The sequence below is a fragment of the Camellia sinensis genome, chromosome 8 (genome assembly GCF_055761805.1).
Source record: "Camellia sinensis isolate YWXY chromosome 8, ASM5576180v1, whole genome shotgun sequence".
NCBI lineage: Eukaryota > Viridiplantae > Streptophyta > Magnoliopsida > Ericales > Theaceae > Camellia > Camellia sinensis.
The window spans coordinates 106,769,781-106,797,062 of NC_138968.1; the positions used below are offsets into that span (position 1 = coordinate 106,769,781).

General features: G+C 38.8%; 1 protein-coding gene across 1 annotated transcript; it reads left to right on the forward strand.

Moving 5' to 3' along the window:
- Nucleotides 1-3,158: 3,158 nt before the first annotated feature.
- Nucleotides 3,159-21,361, forward strand: LOC145797947 (autophagy-related protein 18b-like). Its single transcript, XM_082885392.1, has 8 exons — nucleotides 3,159-3,222; nucleotides 3,398-3,582; nucleotides 17,637-17,756; nucleotides 18,155-18,300; nucleotides 18,669-18,778; nucleotides 20,126-20,189; nucleotides 20,236-20,305; nucleotides 21,254-21,361. Exons 1-8 carry the CDS (start codon nucleotides 3,159-3,161, stop codon nucleotides 21,359-21,361), a joined length of 867 nt encoding a protein of 288 aa, XP_082741518.1.
- The last annotated feature ends 5,921 nt before the right edge of the window (nucleotides 21,362-27,282 follow it).

The window sequence follows — 27,282 nt, forward strand, 5'->3', positions numbered from 1 at the left end:
AATGAAGCACAAAACACCTTTACAAAATTTCTGAAACAGGGGTCCCCGCTCGAGCGTGACTTTGGCCGCTCGAGGGGACCCCTTTTGTCTGCAAAAGTACTGGTTGCCTCACTTTTACACTCGAGCGCGAATTTGGACGCTTGAGCTGAAAGTCACACTACATGGCTCCCCGTTCGAGCGTGAATGTCCCTGCTCGAGCGGACATCAATGTCTGCAAAAGTTCTGGGAGCTCACATTTCACGCTCGAGCAGCGCTTTCCCCGCTCGCCGCTCGAGCGGACATGCCAAATTCTGGGTTTTCTAGCAAGCTGTTTGAACTTCAAACTTGACATTCAAAGGCCTTAAACTCATGATTTTGGCCCAAAAACATGGAAACACATTATATAACATATGGATGTAAGTAATATGAGGCCAATTATTCAAAATCATGGCCCAATTCTCAAAATTAATCAACATTTCTGTTGTATAATCAAAGCTCATCCATTCAAGCCTCATATAAGCTCCATATCTCTATTAATCAAACATGCACGTAGATTTTGACCCCAATTCCGTTCCAAATATTACAAATGACACTCATAATCATGAAACTCATGACAATTATGGATGTATGAGAGATTTGGTGCTCAATCCTTCTTATACAACATAATCCATGCTTGAATACATAAAACCATGACAATCATACACATGCATGTACATACAAACTTCAAATTCAACAAATTCAACTCAAGTCATGTTCTTGATCACCATCAAACCTTGAATTCACAATATTACAAACTTAACTCATAAATCTTTGCTCAATTGCTCACCTATGAGCTTCAATTCTTCCAAAATTGTAGCTAAATCTTGAGTGTAGCTTCCAAATCCACAAACTTTGAGCCAAAACACACAGTTCTCCCTCTTCATCTTTCTAGAGCTGACCTCTCTCTCTCTCTAGAGTGTGACTTCAAATTTTGAGTTCAACCCAATGAATATAAGTGAATATTGGCCCTTTTATAGTCTCTCTCTCAATCAAATTGATTAGAGTTAAATAATAGAGCTTAATTAATCGTTATGGATCTAATTATTTGATCCGATTCAATTTTCAATTAAATTTCACCATAGGCTCTAAAAATAGCGCCAATCATAATGGCGTAATCAATTTCGGGTTCTGTGGCCGGTAAGGCCTTCAATTTAAATTCTAACGCAGAAAATCAAACAGATTTTCCTACGGTGAACATATAGAAATTCAAAACCACATATATTCATATAGATGACACTCAAAATCATATCAAACACATAATCACAATCATAATTAAGATTAATTAGCATAATACGGACCAGGGTTATCATAATTATAGAAGGCCTCTGAGACAGATTAGTAAAGTAAGGGGCTAGCGGAAGCAACTATCAAAATACAATGTCGATAGAGCTGTGTAGACTTATATGAGACAGAAATTTTAAACCTTTATATACACATATTAACACATCATTCTTACGTCATCCATATACAGATAAAACAAAAGGGTCTTAGCCCTATTACTGATAAACCAAACCTTGTTTGAGAGACGAAAAAGAAGAAAAACTTAAGACTTGGTCACTTGATATAACACTTGAACACAAAAGACTTCTCGAAACCTCCATGTGAGGCACATTCGTTGGCAGACACAAGAAGATCCAGACTGGAAGTCTCAAGCCTGGTCACACGTTTAATCACCTATATACATAATATAAATAGTGAGCTGGAGCTAAGTAAATAATAATAATGTAAAGGGTTAATGAATGATGTTCAAAAATATAATAATTCAATCACCTCCTCCATTCATGTGGGGTAAATATTATGTGCATCTGCCAACTTGGATGTCCTGGTTTGTGCGATACACTCCACCTTTACCTAGAAGATGTTGCACTCCCTTGAATCAAGTGCCATGTTATTTGCACCTTATACCATAGTGCTCAAACGTGTCCTTCGTGGCTTCCTTTGTCCTCATGCTTAAGCTAATGAGATCTACCGCAATTCCCTGAGGTGTCTCCATTGTCACAAACCAAAACCTTCATAGAAAAGAGACCCGACTTCCTTCGGTATACACTTTTTTTTTTTTGGTCACAAAATCGTCTCAAGTTCTATGCCTGAAGCTTCTTTTTTTTTTTTTTGTGAACAATCTGCAACCCATTGTTTTTCTCTTGGTGGCCACTGAATATCCTTGCAACAGTTGCTCACCACTATTCACCACCCATAACTCATATCACTGGTTTGATGCTTGACAGTAGCTTTCCTCTTGTCACAACATACTCCACGAACCTGTACAAGTTGCCAACCAACTGCATTGGTCTTCTACATCATTGATTGATCCAAATTGCCCTAGATCTCCTAGATCACATGCAATTGCCCTTGAATTTGTTCAATCGCTTTAACTGTTTAGAATATAAAAATTCTAAATGTACTGATCAAACCATAACCCCTAAAAACCTTGAGATCCACCTTTGTCATGAATTTTTCTACTATGTTTCTTCTTAGAGAAGCCTTCACAATTTTGAACCATTTTTTTTCTCTGTACCACCAGGATTTCTTTCTCTTCTATGCGAGTCCTTCGTGTGCAGTAACTGCACCCTTTGCCAACTGCAGCTAGGATTAGTAACCTTTAGCTTTGATACCACTTGTTGGGATTTATTCCATATCCCTCAATGAAAATGGAAGCACACCATGCACACACCAAAGAGAAAAATAATCATATAGATTTATGTGGTTCGAGCCAAATTGCTTACATCCACGGGAGAGAGAGCATCCACTATAAATAAAATATAGAATACATATAAGATGGACAAAACACTTAAAACCCACACCACTACCCGAACCCCATGCTCAAGGGTAGTTGAGCCCTTTCTCGCCAGTTGCCCTCACGGTATTTTTTTCTCTCACCCCTTACATATTTTTTTTTTCACTCACCTCAATCTTTCAATCTCTCTCAAGAAAACTCTATAGTCCATATGATTATTTACAATAGTCCACCCATAAGAATCCTAATTCCATATAATTAGGTAACCAAATCCTCCACATATTAGATTTCCTAGTAGATTTTGAGCTCTACTATTCCACACCAAATACATGTATAAACCAATCTAATAATTATATGGGACCCACCTTTATCACATGGGTGGACTAATCCTAACACATGATAGGAGATGCTACTTGGAGAGGGGCATAGGTGGCAAGATGAATTGAGCCCAGTTGCTCTTGTTTGGAAAGGTTTCAACAAGAGAGGAAGGGACAATACTACGGATCACTTAATGATGCCTAACATAATTTTGAAATACAGTTGAATTCTTGACAGTTTTTCTAGATTGAAAGCTAGTGTGTTGTATTTTGTATTTCTTTTTTATTTACAATAATGTTGTGGTTCTTAATCTGCATTTTCCTTAAGATCCTCACGTGTTGAATAAATTGGATTGCAAAATTGATTTCTATTGCTGTAACATATTTGGTACTCTCTCAGGACTTTGTGCATTTTCCCTAAGCTTGGATGGGTTCTTTTTGGCTATTCCAACGAGTACAACAAAAGGATCTGTATTAGTCTACAATTTCATGGAACGCCATTCTCACTGTGAGGTTATGTTACATTTTCTTATAAGTTTTTTAGTTAAAATGCTTAATGCATGATTTCAAATCTAGATGCCATCCTCTTTTATGTTATTTTTAGTTAAACTGCTTAAACCTTATTTTGAGAAGCTTTTAGTGTATCTTAGCCATAATGTAACTTATGTTGAATTCTAGTGCTTCTAGTTTTTAGAAATAAAGGGTGTGTTTGGTTTGTGTTTTGAGATAAATTTAAAAAAAAAAAAAAATTGGGGAGAGAGTTTAGAATTTCTTTTTTGGTTTGTTTGGTTGTATATTTTGAAAATAGTTTTGGAATTTGGGATGATTTGATATTTTGTTGTAGTTGAATATATGCGTGTGAGAGAAAAGTGATTGAGAAGGAGAGAGGAGAGAGAGAAAAAGTGATTGATTGATGTGTAGGAGAGAGAAAGTGATTTTGGAAATTTTTTTTCAAAAAATTTGAACCAAACAAAATTTTAAAATCTTTTCTCACAAATTATATCTTGAGATACAAACCACACAAGCCCTAATATTTTAATTAACAAAAGAGTACATCCAAAACTCATGATTGTGTTTCTTGGAAACTAGCAGTCTTGTTCTTCTTCTACCTGTTACAACAATTGGCTTAGGCTGAAAGATTTACCTATCAAGCTCAATATTTCTGTATGCTTCTTAATCATAATAAATAAATAAATAAAATTATACTATTGGAAATTTGGGAATCTAAACTTTTTCAATTAAGTTCGGTAATTGATTTATAGGTGTAACATGGAGGATGGGGCTGTAGACACAAATTTTAAAACATGAAGTGTTTCAACACATTTCAAAATTTTATGTTACAAATGTCCACTGTTTGGTTTTTGGATTAAACAGTGTTTGATTATTTGAATTGCAGGTTCTTATTTCCGATCTGTATTCTAGATCATTAATTACACATTTTATATAAATGAAACCTCCGATTAATGAAGAACAAAATAAATAACAAAAGACAATTTAAAAAAAAATATATTTTATTGAAATTGTTATGGGTTTTAAACCCTCGAATACAAAGTACAATTCTTGGGTTTGGAACCCTTTACCTATTCTTTGCCATTCTGCGTTTGTAGCGTAGGCTCTTGAGTTATCTGGGCTTCTCTTCTTCTTTCTTGTAATGACTTCTTTAGCTCTTGATTTCTTTCTCTCTCTCTCTCTTTGATATTTTCACTTCTGATTTTCTGATCCTCGATCTTGTGTGATGGTCCTCATATTTATAGGGGGCCATCCAGGTGATAAGAATGCCTCACTCTCAATTTGAATTTCAAATTGAATGATAGCGCCATTTGAATTTTGAATGATAGATTAATCGTATATCTACTAATTAATCAGATTGATCCTTGGGCTTTCATCTTGTGTGGTGTCCTTACTGTAGGCTCTACAGGTGCCATCTTTCGTAGGCTCCACGTGTCACTTGAGCATTTTGAATAACGTCTTGAGATACGACATTATTTTATTTATGCACTTTAATGGATCATATTGAATTCGAAATTGCTGTGAGATTCTCGAGAAAGGGCACTCCAAATCAATCGGTTCATTTCTTGTCTCAATCCTCTGTTCATTTTCTGAAGACCTTCAGAAAAATTGAGAATGAAACATGAAAATTGAGGTGGGATAATTCTTTTAATGTCCGCGACATCTCTACCCATTTGCAATCCCCTATATGGATTTTTTGGTTGAAAGACATTCTTTCCACATTTGCCCCTATTTTGAAGAAGTGTGGGGTTTATGCCGCAATCTATGTATCCCAATTTTCTTATGCTAGGAATGTCGCCCTGCTTAAAGGATTCTTAGAGCGGTGGTCACCTGGCACCAACACTTTCCACACTATTTACGGCGAACTTGGGATCTCTTTATGAAACCTTCATCGCATTAGCGACCTTCCCATCCGTGGCGAGTTTTATGAAGAGTTCACCCCCTCTAATGACATTTTATATTCATCCCAGACATCCAAGGCGTGCCGTGGGCTTTTCAACATTTATGCCAGCTCTTTTCAGTCAAAGAAGTTTAACCCCTGGACTTCAAATTCGTTGACGAATCCCCAACTTCGATTAGTGGTTTTCGACGAAAAGACAGAATCCCTGATGATGTGTATCTTTCTGGTTTTTTGGCAAGCTGGCTTAGCGGATTTGTCTTCCCTCACTCTTCTGGGAAAATTTGTCCGACTACCTTTCATGCAGCCATCAAAATGGCCGGTGGAACCTTATTTAGCCTGGCCATCCCCGTCCTTGCATACCTCTATCATTCTCTTAGTAAAATGGCATCATCACCTTCACTTGGGAAGGAAAATATTCAGGGTCCTTTGTATTACCTTTTTGGATGGATTTCACTATATTTTGTTAAAACTTACTCAGTCGATTTGTCCGATTCTTGATATTCATTTCATGCCATATCTTGGGTTTATTAATCGGCTGCCCAGTTTTTTATTGATAAATTTCCATTTGTGGACTCTCTCCTAACCTATCGTACGGAGTGTCAGTTTAGGGCTCTGACCCATGAAGGTAAACCTTCAGGCATTCTGGTCGACTTTGAAAGGATATCACCTTTCCACCTGGGCTATCTTATATCTTTGAGGCAAGGGATTTTAACTTTTAAAATGGGATTTAATTTCATTTCTGAACCGTACTCCCCTAACCGATACAGTCATCAATTTGGGTTTGCTCAAGCGTGCCCTACACTGCTTAATGTATCTTATCGGTAGCCATCTAAGTGGTCTAAATTTTATTACAACTGGCGCTATATGCTATGCTGTGGTACAAAAGTCTCGTTGGAGTTACCAGGCTCCCGATATACTTCTCACGTAACCATGCCTTATGCCAATTGGTGGTTGGGAACTTCCTTTACCGTGCTCCAATATGTTACTCATACCCAGCCAAAATCTTCACGCAAGAGAAAACTGGATATGTCAATTAAAGACCGAAAGATGAAGAAGCCTTCTTACTTTAGAGCTAGTTCATCATCTTCACCTATTGCTCTGGATGCATTGTCACCTCAGAGAATGGATAATAGTCGGCCACCTATTGCTCCTTCCCGATCTAGTTACTCAGTTTCAGATCTCTTTCATCTTTTTGAGGATATGTGTAATTCTTAATTTAAAATGGGATTTAGCTTTGAGCAAGTAGATTCTGGCCCTCAATTTTCTAGTCTAGCAAAGCTTTTTTCAGAGACTATGTCTATCAATGATTGTACAGGAACTTCCCAACCAACAATATCGACCAAAACCCCAATGGACCAATTTCGCACATACCTGTACTCTTTTCTTGAAGATAAAGATAAGAATATGATTCAAGAACTCTTTGAGGGAGATGGGTATGAATTAACTGCCTTGGGTCGTATTCGCATTAAGAGTGTTGAAATTCCTTCTCCCACCAAATCTTTTGATCGTTCTCTTAATGGGAGTAGCAAGAGCGAAGATGAGTTTTATGACTACACCCCTCTTTTAGACAACACACCGACTAAGATGAGTAAATTGCCCCTAGAAAATGTAGGTTTTTCTTCTCCTTTTTCGAAAAAGCCATCCAAGTTGTTAGAGAAAGGTATAATTCCTTCTTCTTCTTTTTATTTATTTATTTAAAAACCTTTCATTTTCTTAGGCACTGCTCCTCGGACTTCCCCAGCTACCTCGCATATACCACTGGCTACCTTTAAGGGTATTCTTATTCATTCCTTGTACCTCATTTTTTTCATTAGGTACACATACTCAAGGAACTCTTTTCTCCTTAGATCATGCCATATTGCAGAATCCATGATCCACTTGTGGGAATCATGATTTGTCTCCTCCCACACCTAAGTCTCTTTAAGCCGTACACCACGGTATACTTCATTCATCCATATATATATATATATATATATATTGTTTTTATATTCTATGTTTTCATTGAGTGTCTCCTTCCATTTTCATAGAAATTACTTTTGACACATTGGAAGAGGCAGACGGAATTACTTCTGATACCTCAGAAGAGGCCCAAATTCTTGCAGTCTTACTTGAAGCAAATGGGGTTAACAAATTATTTGACCAACTTGAAGCACCCCCTACCCCATTTAGCCTTCTTTGGGGGACTTCCTCTAACGAAGCGACCACCCATATTCAGAAAGGTCTTACTATTTCTCTCCAATCAATGACGGATGTTAATGGCATGATTGCTGTAGAAAATAATGTTTTCATGATTTTGAAGAGTTTGGGTGTAGACTTCACCTCCTTTTATGAGAAGGTGAAGATATTTCTTGGGTGCTTTTCTTTGAAAACCCAACTTGTAGATTCTTCAAACTTGTCTATTGCAGAACTTGAGGCCCAATACTATGAGAAGAAGCTTCATTTTGACAAAGTTTCTGGCAAACATGAACAGTTGTTTGATTCAATTATCAAGTCGGATGAGCACATTGCGGGTCTTAATCAAAGGATTATTCATACCAAAGAGTTAGTCAAACAACTTGAAGAGGAATTGTCATCCACCCAAGCAAAGCATGCATCATTTATGTGTGATTTTGCACAAGCTTTCGAGAGTGTTTCTAAATCAGAAGAAGATGTTCAAACTGCTCTGAATGTTTTGAGCCAGCACAAGAAGAAGAATAGACAACACAGTGTTGTGAAACGTGCTTTTGAAAGGGCTAAGGCTTCTCTTAATAAATGAATGCACTTTTATTTTGTTATTCATCCAAACATAATGTATTTATGAAATTTCACTCAATGATAGATTTATTTGTTATATGAAATTTCTCAATACAATACATTGATTTGTCTTATTTTAGCCGTTCACAGTTTATACTCTTGCGGGCCAGGAGTATCCAATGTTTTATCTCCTTAGATTTCGGTGGGGTATTTTAGCAGTTTAACCACATACAATACTGTTGGTGGTCTTCGACTTATGTTTAGCCGTACACAGTTTATACTCTTGCGGGTCAGGAGTATCTAATGTTTTACCACCTTAGATTTTGGTGGGGTATTTTAGCAGTTTAACCACATACAATACTATTGGTGGTTTTTTTGTTTGTTTGTTTGTTTTTGTTTTTAGCCCTAACTTTTGCCTAGGTCGCCCTTTCAGGTTTTCAACCTAGCAGGCTTTCTTAAGGGTAATATCTCTTCAAGAACCATGCATTGGTCGGGAGAATGATTCTGTCACCATCCATCGTTATCAACAAATAGGCCCCATTAGAATAAACCTTTTCAATCACATAAGGTCCTTCCCATTTGTGCTCAAGCTTTCCTTTAGTTCTTCGTGAGATTACTATGGGTGTTTTAACCATTAGTTCCAAGTCTCATTTTTTAAAGGAATGGAGCCTCACCCTTTTATCGAACGCATTTGCCATCCTTTGTTGGTAGATCTCCAAATTCTGTTGAGCATATAACCTTCTTTTATCTAGGGTCTCGAGCTCAGCCAACCTTACTCTTGCACTTTCATCTTCTGTTAAGAACTCTTGTATTGCCACTCGCAATGATGGTATTTGAACCTCAAATGGTAACACTGCTTCTCTTCCAAAAGCCAATGAATAAGGGGTTACTTGAGTAGGAGTTCTGTGTGAAGTCCGATAAGCCCACAAAGCTTCTTGTAACTTTTCGTGCCAAGCTCTTTTGTTCTTATCCACCATCTTCTTGAGAATTTTGCACAATGTCTTGTTGAAAGCTTCTGCCAAACCATTGGTAAGTGTACGATATCTTGATGAATGGTTGTTTTTGATTTTGTACTTGGCAAATAACTTGTTCAAGGCATCACTCCTGAACGGCTGTCCATTATCCATGATAACACTTTCTGGAATCCCGAACCTGTAAATGATATGGGTTCGGATGAACTCAGAGACAACTGTGCTTTTTATATCCTTTAAAGCCACGGCCTCTACCCATTTTGAGAAATAGTCAGTAGCAGCTAGGATGTATCGATATCTTGCTGAAGATGGAGGTACAAAAGGACCAATTATGTCCGTACCCCATGCTGCAAATGGCTAAGAACAAGTTGTTAAATGTAAAGGCTTTGGGAGTTGGTGGAGAAAGTTCCCATGGAATTGGCAGACTTGGCATCTTCAAGCATAATCTATGCAATCTGCAATCATAGTTGTCCAATAGTATCACAATCGTTTTGCTATCTGGTAGGGTGAGTGACGTAGCCAAACTTGCAAGTGAATCAGCTCGAGCATTTGTTCTTCTCTTCACGTGGAAAATATGTGTTTTCCTGAATTGCAAAAGCAATTGATCAGCCCTTTCATGATACGGGATGAGACTCATTTTTTTAACAATGTATTCTCCACAGAGTTGCTTTACCACCAGTTCTGAATCTCCATAAATTGAGAGTTCTTCAATAGGAATTTATAATGCCAATTCTAATCTAGCAGTTACAGCTTCATATTCTGCCTCATTATTGAAGCATCCTTCACTTAAGGCCAAAGAATAGGTGATTATAGCATTGTCTGGAGTCACAAACACAATTCCAATTCCAACTTTATTATTTTTATAGGATTTTCTTGCTTCTTGCCATCTGGACTCCTTGAAGCTCCAACGAAATACATCTCCCATCCTTTCTGAATTTCTACTTGCATAACCTCTTCATTGGGTAAATCAATTACTAGAGGCGAGTCATCAGGTATAGGATGTGCTGCCAAAAAATCTACTAGAGCCTGCCCCTTTACAACTCTTTGGAGAACATATTCAATTGTGAATTGTTGGAGAATTACAGCCCACTTTGCAATTTTCCTTGAAGTATGGGCCGTGAAAGTATATATTTCAAGGGGTCTACTCTTGATATCAACTTGACTTCGTGTTCCAGGACCTAGTGCTTTAGTTTTTGCAAGGCGAACACCAAGGAAAGACATGTCTTTTCGATAAGAGAATAACTTACTTCTACCCCAACCAGAGTACGACTCAAGTAATACAAGGCATTTTCTTTCCCACGCTTATTGTGTTGTGCCAACAGTGCCCTTAATGAACCATCCAGGGCTGTTATGCAAATAAGAGTGGTTTCCCTTTTATTGGGCTCATGAGTACTGGAGGCTTCAAAAGACACTCTTTAATACTATTAAAAGCTTTTGGCACTACTGATCCCATTCAAATGGAACACCCTTTTTCATCAATCTTGAGAATGGCAAGCATCGACCAGCCAAGTTAGAAATAAATCTTTTGATATAGGCTAATTTCCTTTGTACCCCCTTCAATTCCATTAAATTTCGTGGAGGAGGCATTTCAGCAATGGCTTTAATCTTGGTAGGGTCAATTTCAATTCCTTTGTTTTGAACCACAAACCCTAGAAATTTTCTTAAAGAAACTCCAAATGCACATTTTAGTGGGTTCATCTTGAGTTTTTACCTCCTCAAACGTTTGAAGATTCTTCTCAAATCTTCCACATGGTCAAGATCATCAACATAGCATTCGATGGTGTCATGGAGCATATCACCAAAAATTACAGTCATTGCCCTTTGATACGTGGCCCCAGCATTTTTCAGGCCAAAGGGCATTACCTTTTAGCAAAAGACTCCTCTCGGAGTCCTCTCGGAGTCCTGAATACAATCATTTCCTCATCTTCAGGTGCCATTCGGATTTGATTGTATCCTGAGTATCCATTCATAAAAGACAAGGTTTCATACCCCGCAGTTGCATCTACAAGAAGTTCAGTGATAGGAAAGGGAAAGTCATCTTTAGGACAAGCCTCATTGAGATCACGGAAATCAATGCAAATCCTAATTTGACCATTCTTTTTCTTGACTGACACTATGTTTGCTAGCCAAGTTGGATATTTGACTTCCTTGATGAATCTTACATTGATAAGCTTGTTGATTTCAGCTTCAATTTGGGCTATAAACTCTGGTCGAGTTTGCCTCTGAAGCTATTTAATTGGGCGTTTCTCAGGGTGAATTGCAAGCTTATGGACTGCAATCTCTGGATTAAGACCAGGAATCTCATTGTAGTTACATGCGAATATGTCACGATACTCCCTTAAGATGGAAATATATTGCTGAGCTTCTTCTTCCTTTAAATTTGCACTAATGAAGGTTGGTTTGTTTTCTTCTTTATCACCCAAATTTACCTCACGAAGGTTATCCACAGTGGCTTGGCCTTCTGCTTCAAATTCTATTAGTGTAGGTTGAGCTTCATCTTGGTCAACATCTTCTAACACATCTTGAGTGATAGTCATGTTTACTGGAAATTTTTCCTCATCCCCCAGATAGCCTAACCCTTCTATCTTAGTGGTGATAATACCGCCTTGCTAGATAGCCTGCATCTGTGAAGGCGTTAATATAAAGTCAAAGGGTGTCATTGTTCTTGCTGGTATTTTTTCAGGATCTAAACTAACTTTTACCAACATCTGTGTAGTTTCTGCACTAAAGGTAGGCTTCTCAAAACTTGAGATGTTTTCTTCTGGCACTTGTTCAACTTTCACTCTCTGTTCAACATCTCCAAGCGAGTGGAATATGATGGGTTTCGACCTTTTTCCTTTAGGAGGGACCACGATCTTATTATATTTCTCCACATAGGTACATTCTGTCCTCCTTAATGGCAACGTGAACTCATCTTTTAGATCCAAAATTGGATTTATTCGGGCTAGAGCCTTTGCCCCGGGTTTCCTTTCGGACTTTGGCACATATCGAAAAGTTTTTTTTGTTGAAACTGGAGTAGACTCTAGAGCACCTTTGACATTCAGAGTATTTTCAGACTTTTTCACATCTTTTCCCTTTCTTTGTGAAGTCTTTGTATAGAAGCGAGCATCAGCATAATAGGCCTCTACTTCTCTAAATGGATCATTGTCAACTACAATTGTCCCTTCTTTTTTGGGTGAAGGCAATGGGTACTTGATACATTGGTGATAATTTGATGGTACTGCATGATGAGTATGCATCCATGGTCTCCCAAGCAAATCATTGTAGGAGGTGTCTACATCAATGATCAAGAACTCAGTGCTCTCTTCAATATCCCTAAACTTGGTTCACAATTCAATCTTCCCCATTGGGCATTGTTCATTCTGATTAAATCCTTGAATGACCAAACGACTTAGGCGAAGTTGTGAAATTCAAATCCCTAATAGGTTTAAAGCCCTTCGAGGCAAGAGGTTTACCGCAGATCCTCTATCAACTAAAATTCGAGAAATTTTCACATCATGGATAAGCCCAGTGATAAACAAAGGCCGATTATGGTATGCCATTTTAGCACACATGTCTTTGTCACCAAAGGTGACAAAGGTTACCATAGCTATGCATGTAGTTGTCTTCTCTTGATTTCTACCCTCGATTTCTTTGTGGAAATCCTCTGGCTTGGACAGAGCATATATTAAAGACTTTCGAAACTCTGGAGACATTTTCAGTGCATCATATATGCTCAACAATGCTGAAATTTTCTTTAGATGAGCTAATACATCATATTTCACTTGCTTTTCCTCCAGCAAAACCTGTGGAACATCTGACGTTTGAGGGTCCTGAGGATTTCGTAATTTCCTCCGGTAGGTCAAGTAAGTCCGGCATACTTCAGCAACCGCCTTTTCGTTGACCTCAACTTCTTTTGTTCCCTCACCTATTTGGACCATGTTAACTGGTCTAGCTGCAGGGTGATCATCATTATCAGTCACTTCTCCATCTTCCTGGAGCTGCATTCTTCTCCCATTTCTTAGATACCGGGAATCGCGCCTATAAAAGCATTGGGATTCTACAAAACCGTTCTTCATGGCCTCCCAACTAGGCACCACGACCCCTTCGAGGGAGCAATACCAGTCAAAGGGAATCCTGTCCAAAGAAAGGGAAATTGTTTTAGGCAAAGTGCTTGACTCTAAGCTGTTTCCCCACACTGTTTCAAAAAACGCGTAATATGTTTTTGAGGATCTCCATACCCTCATATAGGACAAAATTTAGAAGTTTGTATCCTTCGAGAAATGGTGTTTGCTCTATCCACAAAGGGAATAAATCCCTTGGGCAATAAGTGCCTATCTCTCAAAGATTAAGGGCAGTTTCAATCTTCTTCTTAATTGTGCCTTCTATGAAATCATATGTTTGAGAAGATGTACCCTCGTCCTCCAAATGTTCTGACATCTCGATTTCTATTGGCTATGGTTTATAAAATGTCCTACAGAATCCATCAGCCATGGTGTCCCAATCTGGGATTGAATTAGGTGGTAGGCTGAAGTACCAATCTGCTGCCTACCCCTCCAAAGAAAGAACGAACTGCCGTAGAATTAACACTTGGCTTTTTATTGTGTTTCCACATTATGCAAGGAAACAAACCAAATGACGCTTTTGACAACTTGTCCCATTATATAAGGGAAAACGAGGTACTACATATCTTCATGGGAACTGAACCCATTCGACCCAATTAGGGAAAGGGTGTCCAGAAACTTGATTTCTTTCAATAATCAAATTTTGATGGGCTTCAAAACCCTCATCTTTTAAAGAGAATGTTACTTTTGCCTGATGTTCCACTTCCCTTCTAGCTTCAATTTTTTCTTTCTCATCATCACTCGGATTGCGAATGATATGTATTTCTTGCTCTTCAAAATTTACATCCATAGTGATGACATTACAAGGAAAGTCAAAGTGGTCACTTGATACATTTTCTCCATCGTATGTCTTGGCTGGAGATGTGTATAGTGAACTATCAGGAGAAAAGTCAAGTTCTCAATCTTCATTAGAATCCTGAATTTGAGATGACTTTGCTTGTTTATTTGAATGCTTCCATACTTCATCATTTAACTTACACCTACAATTCACCTCATCATCCTTGAAGTGTAGTCATTTTTTTGCCTTTTTTACAAGTTCAGAGTCAGACCTACACCCAGTGTCTCCTTGTTCTGTTCTCCTTACATATTCTGGAGTGCTTTAATAGTACATTGGTGGTACTGACGAATACTTTGGAGAAAAGGCTTCTGGTAAGTACTTTGGAGAAGTTGGTGTATACTCTGGAGAGTCAGGTATACAGATAGGAGATGCAATGCAGTCTTCTTCCCTAACTTTTGAACCAACTTCACCCTCATCTTCCTCGTTATCAATCAAAACGATGATGGTTAGGCAAGGGGCCAAAGTAAACTTTTCCTCTCTCCTTTTATCAAAGTATGTCTGCAACTCCACAGATTGAAATTTTGAAGGCAAAAATTCCTCCAATGTACCTGGGACAAGGGGACACTGCTCTAACTGCTCATCAGGGACCAATTTCTCATATTTTTCCTTCTTTGGTTTCTTCTTTCCTTTTCTCGTACTTACTTTGGATTTTTTCTGTTTCCTGGAAACTTTTGGTTTTTGCTTTTTGGAAGTTTTTGCCCTTTGTGTTGTTGAAGCAACCACATTTCTAACTTTCATTGTGGCATTTTATTTTTTCTTCATGCTTTTTGACTGATAAACAACCCATTCTCCTTCATTATCATTGTCGATAGTGATTGGGTTAGCAGATGCTTCTCTTGAGGAAGGAGCTCGATAATCTTAAAGTCAAAAAGTTCTTAAATTTTATCTTTCAGAACAAAGCACTCCTTTATCGGATGGCTAATCAAACGATGGTAGGGGCAATACTTTGGATCGTTGGTCTTTCCTACCTCATGTGGTCTTTTCACCTCAGGGAGAGCAATTAACTTTTGCTCCAACAGATCTTCAAATAGGTCTTCGACCAGATCATCCGCGAACCAATATTTCTTTTCCATCATCTCTTTCATAGTCACCTTTTTAAATTCCTTGGGCTTTTTAGCCCCTACTACAACGGGACCCTTATTTTTGGTTTCAATTATAGCTGCAGTGGAGGACTTAACCCTTTCAACGGCCCTAGGCCTCCTTCGTTTAGCTAGATGCAGCTCTATATCATGAGCTTTAGTGCATAGATCGTTGAATCCTTCAAAAGTTTGAGCCATAAGAGCCGTAGAGAGCTCATGTTGGAAGTTGTTAAGGCACATCTGAATTAACTCTAATTGCGTAAACTTTTGAGGATAGACAAATGTTAAAGCTCGCCATCTTGCAATGAAATCTGTAACAGACTCATTGTCACGTTGCTTGATTTTAATCAGTTCTAGTACTCCAACTCGCCTTTGTGTGTTGCAAAACTGTTTAAGGAACTCCTTCACCATGGAATCCCAATTTGGGATTGATCTCTCAAGAAGGTTAGCACGCCAAGTAAATGTAGAACTTTCAAGTGATTGGATAAATAACTGTAGGCACAGGGGCCTCATTCTGGGCTATTGGCCTGCATCTTGAAAGAAAATGAGTCACATGTTGTCTTGGATCTCCTGTTCCATCAAACATTTTGAAATCTGGTTGGGAAAAACTAGAAGGGAATGGAACAGCATCTACCCATGCTGGGTAAGGTTTTGTAATTATTCGAAAGTTCTCATCATCTTTTTCCTTGACTTTCTTTACTTGTCTCCTCACTATATCATCAATCATGGCCATGAGCATTGGATTCATACCACCACTGGTTAGATCAGAGTAACAAGGACCATTGCCCCCTGAGGCTAGTGTGCTTTGTATGCCTACGGATGTCCCCATAACAGGTTGTGCCATTTGTTTAGGTGCACTTCCTGTTCTTGTCATTTGGGCCTGTAACTGTTGCATTTGCTCTAACATAATAGCCATTCCCCGTTCTCTTCTCTCAAGTTGTCCTTGTAAGGTCACCACTTTTTCCTTAAGACCTTGGTCTTGTTGGACCTACGAATTTTCACCTTCTTTCTCAACCTCAGTCATCAAAACTGCGACTTTGTTGACATCTCTCAATTCATTGTTTCCAATATTCGTTGAAACAGACGAGATGAAATCATCTTGTTCGTACAAAGGATTATCAACCCCCACAACATTACTCATATTTTAAGCATCTGACTGCGATGCTTTGTTTTGAGCCTCACGGGTTATGGACCTTGTTACAGGCCCTTTTTTTATTCCCTCCATAGATAGTTCGATCAAAGGACATTTTTCTTTCCTTTTCTTATTATGAAATTGGACTGGATATATCTTATGTTTCTTGGGACTCTTTTATTTCCTTCACAATATCCATGTCTACTAGATATGATAAGGGTAAGGTGTGAGTATGGCACCCGTATCCAATTTAGACATTTGTAATTTCTTACGATGTTTGAAAAAGAAGAAACTCAAATTTTCGAGTAAAGAAACATTTCTAGCCTCTCACATGATTGAGAGATAAAAATTCCATATTTTCTCTAAATCTTATTTAATTTTTAGTACATTTCTACATAATTTACAATATCTTATCTAAGAATATTATTTAATATGCAATATATATACCATGTTCATGATGCTTCCCTATACCCTTATCTAACTCTTAGGCCCCGTTTGTTTTGGGTTATAGCAAGGGGATTAGGATTACTAGTACCTTGGGATTAGTATATGGGGTGTTTGTTTTGAGAGATAGCCTTGGGACTATTAATACCTTGGGACTAACTAATACCTTGGTGTTACTAATACCTTGTTTGTTTTGAGAGATAGGGAGGGTACTACTAATACCTTGGTACTACTAATACCCTTGGGGAGGGGATTCATAGTGAGGAGGTAGAGATGGTATTAGAAAAATAGTGAGGGGATTAGAAATTTTTTTATTTTTTTTATTTTTTATATATTGGAATTTTTTTTTAAAATATAATTTTTAATTTTTTATATTTTTTTATTTGTTTTATTATTTTATATAAAAATAATTTAACAATTCCTCACTACTAATCCCCTCACTATCGATCCCTTCACTACTAATCCCCTCACTATCAATCCCCTCACTAACAATCCCCTCATTATTAATCCCCGCACTATCAATCCCCTCCATTCTATCTCTGAAAACAAACGACCCTCACTAACAATCCCCTCACTATTAATCCCCTCACTATCAATCCCCTCCATTCCATCTCTGGAAACAAACGGGGCCTTAGATATATATCCCAGTATCCTAAGATTAGATTTATGAAAGTAACGCTTGGACCTGCACTGAATACTTATACCTAAGTGCATGTAACAGAAATCTTAATTGCCTGATTTTATTTTCTTGTTTGTGGATAGTACTTTGATGCTTCAATGACACTGAAGCTTTTTCTTGAAAGTGTATATTTCTCTTTTGATGAGTTAATTTCTAAACTAAATCTAATATAGTACAGATAGATGTTCATCGCTCACTGCTGGCTGCAGTGGTTCTTTCTACAAATGGAATGTACATAGCAACGGCATCTGAACAGGGAACCATAATCAGAGTTCACCTTGTTTCAGATGCGACTAAGGTGAAGTATATCATATGCCTTTGATGGGACTTCCAACATGGGAAGTAGCTCTTGTATCTATGAATTGGTGCATTTAGGCTCACATAGTGCCACACCTTGCTGTGGATGAAGGCAGAAGGATAGTGAACTGACTGATTGATGAGCTGCTCAATTTATAGTTACAAGGATAAAAATTAACCTGGTTTAATTGCATTGAATGTTTGATTACATTAGATTTTCTGAGACGCCCATATAAATGGATAGACCACCCTCTTCTGTACTGTCATGCTGTTGCCTAATGTCAATAATGCATGACCATTTTTACCTCAGATTTAATGCAACATATCAGCTTTACTTTGGGTCATATCTGTAATTGATTGCATTATACTTAAGGAACCTAACTATTCTATCTTTAGCAGTCATATAGTTACCGAAGGGGGACATACCCATCAACTGTATTTTCGTTGTCAATTGGGCCATCCATGGAACTTCCAGATATTCTTGTAGCCACAAATTCTTCAGGTTCTGTTCATGCTTTCCCTCTAGGATTCGCTTTAAATCAAAGGTGAACTGCATTTGAACCTTTTCTCTGTTTGTTACACAAGTTAGTGATCATATTTATATACACTTCATATGTATACACTTGTATATATTTATTCATTATGACATACTATGTAAGGATCTTGGCTATCATAATTTGTCGTAACATGTAATCATAAAATCTCCTTTATCATAATTTGTCAAATGCATTAATTTAACACTTTAACATCTTTTCCTTTTTGGTTTCTGTTATTCCATTGTTCTTAATGTTGTTTTCTTTATGTTCTTCAAGAATTGCATTGGGCACATACTTTTATTTATGTTTAACTTGAAGCTGTAGTTCATTTGAAGGATTTGTGAAGTCAACTGATCTGTTTATTTATAAATTTATAGAAGCAGAAGACCAAGTAGTTTTCTCAGGTCTATAATCCCAGAATCTGTTAATGATGCATCGGCGCATCATCATGTACTCCATAATGCTTCTCCAGCACGAGTTAAAAGTTGAAGTTCTTTTTGAATTTTTACCTAAAAATAACCATTTTAGTGGACCATTAAGATAGTATTAGTTTACCATTGACATGCTAGGATGGTTGAGGGGAGATATTTTGGACACCTAATCTGTGATGCTACATAATCAACTTATTGTCATGTTTTGATAGCTCAATGGAAATAAAACCACTTAAGCCCTGCCATAATTTTCTTTCTCTTTAATCTCAACTTTAACCTTAATTATTAATGAAAGAAAAACATGTAACCTAATAAATAACTGAAAATTAATTATAATATGGATACAAAAGTATGTTGATTCTTTTGATCTCAAATCTCAGTATCACTGCAAAGGGGATGGGCTTTGTATTGGGTTTGTTACTTTCATTTTAATACCTGCTGATGCAGGGAAGGGTAATGAGATGAACAACAATGAATTTGATAAAAAGAGATACTCTCTCTGACAATATTATTAATTCTCCAAAATCAACTGGTTTGCCCTAAGGCGTTTATGTGAATTTATAGTAGAGAAAACCTAAAGTAAAAAGGAAAACCAAATCCTAGGCTAATTACTTGCTAATCAAGCTGAAATCAAATAAAATAAAAAAATTACCAAAAACAGAAAGATTTTAGTTAGGCTGAAATTCACTATAATGAAAAAGAAAAATGTTGGAAAAAACCTAGGCACAATCGGATTCATCTAGACCAAGTTATAGATGAATCAAATATTTCCAAAAACTGAAAATCCCTGAAATTGAAGACCCAAACGTTGGAATTCGCCCAAAATCCATCGTAGGCCATGGTGAAGTGATGAGTCTTGATCGTTATTCGGAGCATGTGTCGTCTTGCTTCTACTAGTGCCTTTTGCCTTTGCATTGCTTGTCCACAAGTTCTAGGAACTGTATGGCCAAACACTTTGCATTAACTCCCTACCCCTAATCTAATCTGTTGCTATTTGAAAATGAGTGCATGATGACCAATTTTGGCCATATATTAAAAGAATTACTATATTCACTTTTCATGGGGCAGTTTTGAAACAAGAGAGAGGCACCATTGAAATAACGTGCTGGAAGATACAGTAAAATACCTGGATTTTTTGACAGCAAAAAGGAACAGCACTTGATTTGTTAGTTACATTGTCAAGTCAGGTTTCAATATGGAAATATGGGACCTGCCAGTGATGATGACTCGAAAAATCAAAATCCTTAGCCCTTCAAGGAGTCAATATGCAAAAAAATTTAAGAGTAGTTTGTTCTAATGGTTTGGGCATTAGTTATCTTATTCACCTTTAATGTAAGAAAGCAAACTTGGTTTTTGCTTTTCTTTTGCACAAATTTTTATTAAATCAGGTGTCCAGTGCAGTAATGCAATGATTCGCTTGGTAGATAAAGTTGCAGAATCATCTATGTCTGAATTTGCGGAATACAGGTAAGCTCACTGATATTGTGCTTACTTCTTGACAATATTGCTCTAGTTTTCATAGCCTTTTTCTTTCTCTTGCTCCCTCTCTCTTTGATCCTTTCTTCCATTTAGTTGAGTTTATGGTATGTATTATTGAATTGTTGACCACCAACTCATCTAAAAGATTAAGCTGTCAGATGATTAACTTTATTATTTATATGACCGGACTCTTTTTCAAAAGCGGGCCAAACATGTGCAAGTATTTTAATTATTGGGCAGGCGGTAAGGTTAAAACACAATATCTATTGTCTGCTTTGATACCATGTTGAATAGTTGACCATTAACTCATCTAAAAGCTTACGATTTTAAATGAGTTGGTGGTCAACTATTCAATTTGATATGAAGTTTACATGATTCATCCATGATGGCCTATGTCCACAGGAGAAGATCAACAGTACTATTTCATTTTTACTCACGCAAATGAATACACGAGTACAATCATATTTGTCGACATTAGAGATAGGGAGAGGATTGTTTGGATATCTACTATATCCTAAGCACTATCTTTTTTCTATTAATCTCTAGAGATAAGATTAGTATTCCAGATTTATCTCTAACATCTTCCTCAAGAAGGATAGAGAGGAGCTCTTGCCGATTTTGACAATCGCTAAACTTCCATGCCTATAATTTTGGCACTAAGTTTGATATTGCTATAATTAGGCATGGTAGATAGCTAACAATTGAAGATGAATTTGAAACAGTTGTTGCCAAATTTTGACTTTGGCATCAAGGATAGCTTACCATTGGAGTTGATGTGCATTGTGTTTTTATTGATATATACTAGTATTTTGTTAACATCCGTCCTATTTTGATGTGATTGTGTAATCCCCTGCCCATTGTGCTGCAGCAATGAGATTTTTTATGAGTTCATTGAGAAAAGGTTTTGACTTATGACGATGAAGTTACTATATAGTTTTAATGATCAATGGAGTTTCCATTGATTTCCTCCTGAAAGTAATATGGTGGGTGGTGATTGGACTGAGGAGTGTCAATTCTGATTTTGAAGTAGATGATTGCTGTTCAATTTGCAGGAGAATAAGTGTCTACGTGAAGCCTCTGACTACATGTTTTGTTATGAAACTTCTGAAACCATGCTCGAGGAGGAGCTTGTATTCTTTCATAGAGATTGCAATCATTAAAACTAAAATCTTGCTTTTAAAAACTCTTTTGTTCCATGAAATAATGTTTATAAAGCTTATTTACAGTAACTATGATTTGAGTTTGAAATTGCTGCACTCTTGTCACAAAACAATTGTTGCAACCCCATCATGGAACAAATTTCTATTGTGGGTTGTTTTAATGATCCATTCGACGTTTGCCTAATGGAATGCAGTTGGCTTTGTCGCCTTCATGTGAATTCACTTTGTTACTTTTGCTTTGCTGACATTAATTGAATTATATTTATAGGAATCAACACCAACTGTAACTGTTGGGCAATCACCATTTCATTCTTTCCCACCCAAAAAATACCCCATTCCATCCATAACTGCCACTTCCTTGTATCACATTAACATCCACCATCAACTCACCAAAATCTCTACCATGGATGCTCACCATCATCTCCATTACAACTCTCCTGTTGTTTTAATTCCACCATCCCATAGTTAAACTGTGTAAAATTAGCTTCTAAAATCTCATTTGAAACTTCGAAATTTTTTTGGTGTCGTAACCACACTTACATATTCAAGAAATGGGACTGCAAGAAATAGAAAATGATAAGTGGGTCTGTGCCTATGTGGTGGTTTCTACAACATCAACAACGCCAACTGGTTGGCTTGCAGTTGTGAAATTTGGGATTTCTGTATGAAAAATAACAATGGAATTGATTGGGCAGTTTCTATATTAGTTTATATATTTGATTTTTCTTTAATTAATATTATATAAACAAAAAATTCATACATAATTTTCATACGTAATGATGTAGCTCATTGTGAACTTTTTATTTCAAAATAAAATACGATTGAAGATGAAACAAAACATGATTAAAGGTCACTGCTAGTTATAAAAGTAAGGTACCCTCGTGGATCTGAGATAAGTTCTTTCTTGTGAGTTTTGAGTACAAGTTGCTATCTGTGAGAGATAATTTTACTGACTTGATCGTTGGAGTGCCCCCAGGTGGACGAACCACTGCCAAATTCACATCTTCTTGTTATAGGTTGTTGGGCTTAACCTATTTTATCGATGCTCTCCAGTTGAGTTCCTTGTTTGGTTATGTGGTCAGAAATCAAGACCATAATTTGGCGCCGTCTATGGGAACTTAAACAGAATAGATGGCCAACAACAGGCAAGAAGAAAAGATTGGGGACAACATCCACAGTGAGAGTGAGGAGCATGTAGATCCTAACGTCGAGAAGGAAAACCGTAATGAAAGAGTCCAAGAATTGAATATCAGGGAAAAAGACGCTGGCAAACAGCATGACGTCCTGAAGAAGGGAGGCCGAGATGAATATTACAATGAAAGTGATCTCCAGGTATGGAAGGATAGATGCTTGAGGAGGGATAAGGAGGTGAAATGGATGGTAAACAAGTTGGCAGACCTACAGTCGGTTGTCAACTTCATGATGCAAAATAACGTGATGTAACCACCAATCCCATTGTAGGACACGCCAGCACCAGCAGCTAAAATTGATGCCCGGAAAGGAGGGCAGAAAACAATCCCAGTAGTCCCATAACATGGCAAGGGACAAAAGCATTCACATCGGCTGTCACGGGATGTCGGGCGAGTAGAGTTTGTACGAGATGAGTTGCAGAAGAAACCACGAACCAAGGGGACCTATGTCAAAGAATCTCGGCATATCCAAGGAAAGGGCCTTTGTTTTGATGCAGTGGACGAGGGAAAGTCCCAGCGGACACACAATTACACTGGGAGCAGCGTGCCAAAGAGGCTGAAATCTATTGATAGCCAAGCTCTTGGTCGGATGATGGAGGATTTGAGAGACGACCTCTAGAGGATGCGACTCAACTCCGAGATCACTTCCCCCGTCAAGTCGAGGACACCATTCTCGGTGGAGTTGGATATGTTTGAGGCCCTAAAAAGATTCCACATGCTGAGGTTACAGCTTTACGATGGTAAGGCTGATCCAAACTTTCATGTCAACTTGTATTTAAATTCAATGGCTTTGTGGAGCGGGAATGACCAGCTGTTGTGCAAGGTATTCCCCTCATCCTTTGCGGAGATAGCATCTGATTGGTTCCATAAGTTGCCAAAAGGAACTGTAAAGAGTTGGGAAGGCCTGGCCGAGATGTTTGTGGCCAGGTTGGTTACGAACAAATCATAGCCACTGAGGGTAGATTCCCTATTGGCTTTGAAGATTAGCAATGGCGAAGGCCTCAAGATATTACGAGGTGTACAACCAGATTCTGGGTTGCAACCAAGAGTTGGCGATCGTGTCTTTAAAGAACAACCTGAATGATAAATGCTCACTTCAGAAATCACTTGCCAAAACCCTTCCGAAAAGCATGGAACATGGCACGGATTGAGAAATATGCCCGAGCGGAAGAAGACACACAAGGGGCGGGGACATCCAAGCAAGAAAGAAGAAACAGCTCGCCGAAGCGAGCCCAAGGGAATGGAGTTAATAGGAGGGAAATAGGGGTAAGGGTTGCACATGCAGTCACCACGATATTCAGGATCTCGATCTATAAAGTCCTGGAAAGGATTAGGAACCATCCATATTACAGAGCACCGAAGAAGATCCCTGGCGAGTTTATGAGAGGGAGCATTGGAAAGCATTGTGCTTACCACAATGAGGATGGGTACTTGACTCAAGGGTGTAGGGCTCTGAAGTCACCCTTGGAGGATCTGGTCAGACAAGGTCACTTGAGAGACCTGGTAGATGAGGCCAAGACAAGGGGAGAGCATGCAAGGCTGCCCTAAGCACCTGCAGCACCTCCTTCACTGCCACCACTGCAACAAGCAGATGGACTTGGGGTAATCAATCTAATTCACTTGAAGGTCAATGAGAATGAAGTACGAGGGAAGACCCAAAGAGTCAGGCACCTACAGCACGTATATCAGGTCCAGCAAAAGAACCCTAGGATAGATGAATACCAGGGACCAATGGTATTTTTTGCTGAGGCAGACCTGGATATGGTCTAGCATTTGCACAACGATGCCTTGGTGGTAACTCTGAAGATTGGAGAGTGCCATATAAGGTGCATATTGATTGGCCAAGGCAGTTCTTGTGACATCATGTATGTCAGATGTTATAGCTTAGCTTTCACCTAAATGATTTAGAACAGTTTGACAGCCCCATGATAGGATTCAACAGGACACTGATATGGCCTCTGGGAGCTATGAACCTGGAAGTACAGGCAGGAAGTAAAAAGGTAACATCTGAGTTCACTATGATAGATACTCCCTCCCCGTACAACATCATTCTGGGACGACCTTGGTTGCATGCAATGAGGGTTGTTCCCTGTACACTGCACTAACTGTTGTAATTCCCCACTGATCATAGGATTAAAGAAGTAAGAGGGGACCAAGTATAGGCGAAGAATTGCTCCATGGTAGCAATGAAGTACACTTGTAATGTAAGGGAGGCAGATAGTGCAGAAATTGAAAGCGAAGACCATGAGGTCTTGGATGATGTTGGCACAGAACCTATCGAGAAAAGTGAAGAACCACTGAAGAAGGTTCTGGTGCAGGAAGGAGATGATGAACGCTTTTTTCTTCTTGGCTCTGGTTTATCCGAGGAAGAAAAAAAGGAGTTGGAGGCTTTTCTGATAAAGAACATAGAGGTGTTTTCCTGGACCCCTTATGAGATGTAGGGGATCAGCCCCGAAGTCACCTGTCACAAACTTAACGTGGATAGGTCGGCAAAACCAGTCATACAGAGAGCTAGAAGGTCGGCATTAATACATGTACAGGCAATTGAGGAAGAAGTAGACAAGCTTCTGGAGGCACATGCCATCAGAGAGGTAAATTATCTCACCTGGTTATCTAATACAGTAGTGGTGAAGAAGAATAATGGAAAGTGGAGGGTCTACGTGGACTTCACGAGCTTGAATAAGGCTTGCCCCAAGGACAATTTCCCACTGCTCAAGATTGATCAACTAATGGATGCCATTTCAGGGCATGTAAGGATGAGTTTTCTGGACGCATACAGATGCTACTACCATATAACAATGTACACCCCAGATGAAGAGAAGACGACATTCATCACCCCTAAAAGACTCTATTGTTATAGAGTAATGCCTTTCTGGTTGAAGAATGCAGGAGTGACCTACCAAAGACTGGTTACCAAGTGTTCAAACATCTGATTGGGAAGACAGTAGAGGTTTACATAGATGACATGGTTATTAAAACCAAAGAACCTGGGAACCATCTGGCTGACTTGAAAGTAGTCTTTGACATCTTGAGATCTTATCAGCTTCGACTCAATGCCTCCAAATGTGCATTTGGAGTTGGATCCGGTAAGTTCTTAGGATACTTGGTCACCATGAGGGGCATTGACACAAGCCTAGATCAGATCAAGGCCATCTTTGACTTGAAGAGCCCGACAATAGCCAAGCAAGTGCAGATGCTGACTGGAAGGGCATCGGCCTTGAATAGATTCACTAGCCAAAGTTCAGATAAGTGCAAACTATTTTTGGGTTTGCTGAAGAAGGCCACAGATTTTCTGTGAATAGAAGAATGCGAAATCGCTTTAGCCGACTTGAAAAGATACTTGACAACCCCGTCGATGCTGTCAAACCCGGTACCAAAAGAATGGTATCGAAAAAGACCTTGATTTGTTACTACGTGAGCAAGACCTTGGCAAGTGTCGAGACTAGACCTTGGCAAGTGCAGTGCAGTGGTAATCCGAGAAGAGAAAGGAGAGCATAAAGCAGTATACTACGTGAGCAAGACCTTGGCAAGTGTCGAGACTAGATACCTCCCCCTACAGAAATTGACACTAGCCTTGATAATGGTATCAAAAAACTTGAACCACTATTTTCAAGCCCATAAGATTATTGTATTGATGGAGCAACACCTAAAGTCCCTGTTGCAGCATGGAGACCTGACAGGCAGAGTAGCCAAATGGGCAGTGGTGCTGGGCCAATACAACTTGGAATTAAGGCCTAGAACAGCAATCAAGGGCCAAGTTCTGATCGACTTTGTGGCCGAGTTCACCCCAGGTGCGATCCCAAGGCGGGCTCCGGTGAACCCAGCTTGGGATGTCTAGGAGGACAAGAAGAGATCCAACTGGGGCCAAAGAACCCCACACCAACAGAGCAGAAGAAGAAAGAGAAGCCAAAACCTTGTGATATCTATATCGGAGACTCCTTTCGACTAATTATTGACGGCAGCTCAAACCAGTAGGAAGCGGGGGCAAGAGTAGTGTTGGTATTGCCGGATGGATGAATGATTGAGCAGTCGATTCATTTGTGGTTTAAGCCTTCAAACAACGAAGCAGAGTATGAGGATTGCAGGACTGAATCTAGCAGCAGCCATGGAGGCCGACGAGGTGGTAGTCTTCTGCGACTCCCAGCTCATTGTAAATCAAGCAACTGATGAGTATACAACCCAAGATAAGAGAATGATAGCCTATGTCAAGGAGGTTGTCAGGCTGCTAACCCTGTTTGAAGGTTGCCGGCTACAGTAGGTTAGCCGAGATGATAATAGCCAAGCTAACGCCTTGGCTAACCTAGCCAGCGCGATGAAGTCAGGTGAGGTAAGGACAATTATGGTTAATTATTTGTCAGGCCCAAGTATAGAACCTCTAATAACCGAGTACGAAGAGATGTGCATGGAGATAGGTCCAAGCTGGATAGATGCCATAGTAGTGTTCCTCAGAGATGGTAGACTGCCAGCAGACAGAAAGGAAGCACACAAGATCAGGTTAAAGTCAGCTAGGTTCTGCTTGTTTGCAGAAGGCCATCTTTATCGAAGGTCCTTCACTAGGTCCCTTCTGAGATGTGTGCATCCATCCTAGGTTGAGGACTTTTTGTATGAGATCCATGAAGGAGTATGTGGAAGCCATGTTGGGGGTAGGTCACTTGCTCATAGGGCCATATCTTAGGGGTACTAGGGGCCCTACATATAGTAAGATGCTGAAACTTATGTGAGGAAATATGA

Bases quoted from the DNA above. Each gene is read 5' to 3' on its own strand.
- LOC145797947 (XM_082885392.1), top strand. From the start codon at position 3,159: ATGCTACTTGGAGAGGGGCATAGGTGGCAAGATGAATTGAGCCCAGTT. The intron at 17,757-18,154 runs GTGAAGTATATC...TATCTTTAGCAG, and splicing joins TTGTTTCAGATGCGACTAAG to TCATATAGTTACCGAAGGGG. The intron at 18,301-18,668 runs GTGAACTGCATT...ATAAATTTATAG, and splicing joins GGATTCGCTTTAAATCAAAG to AAGCAGAAGACCAAGTAGTT.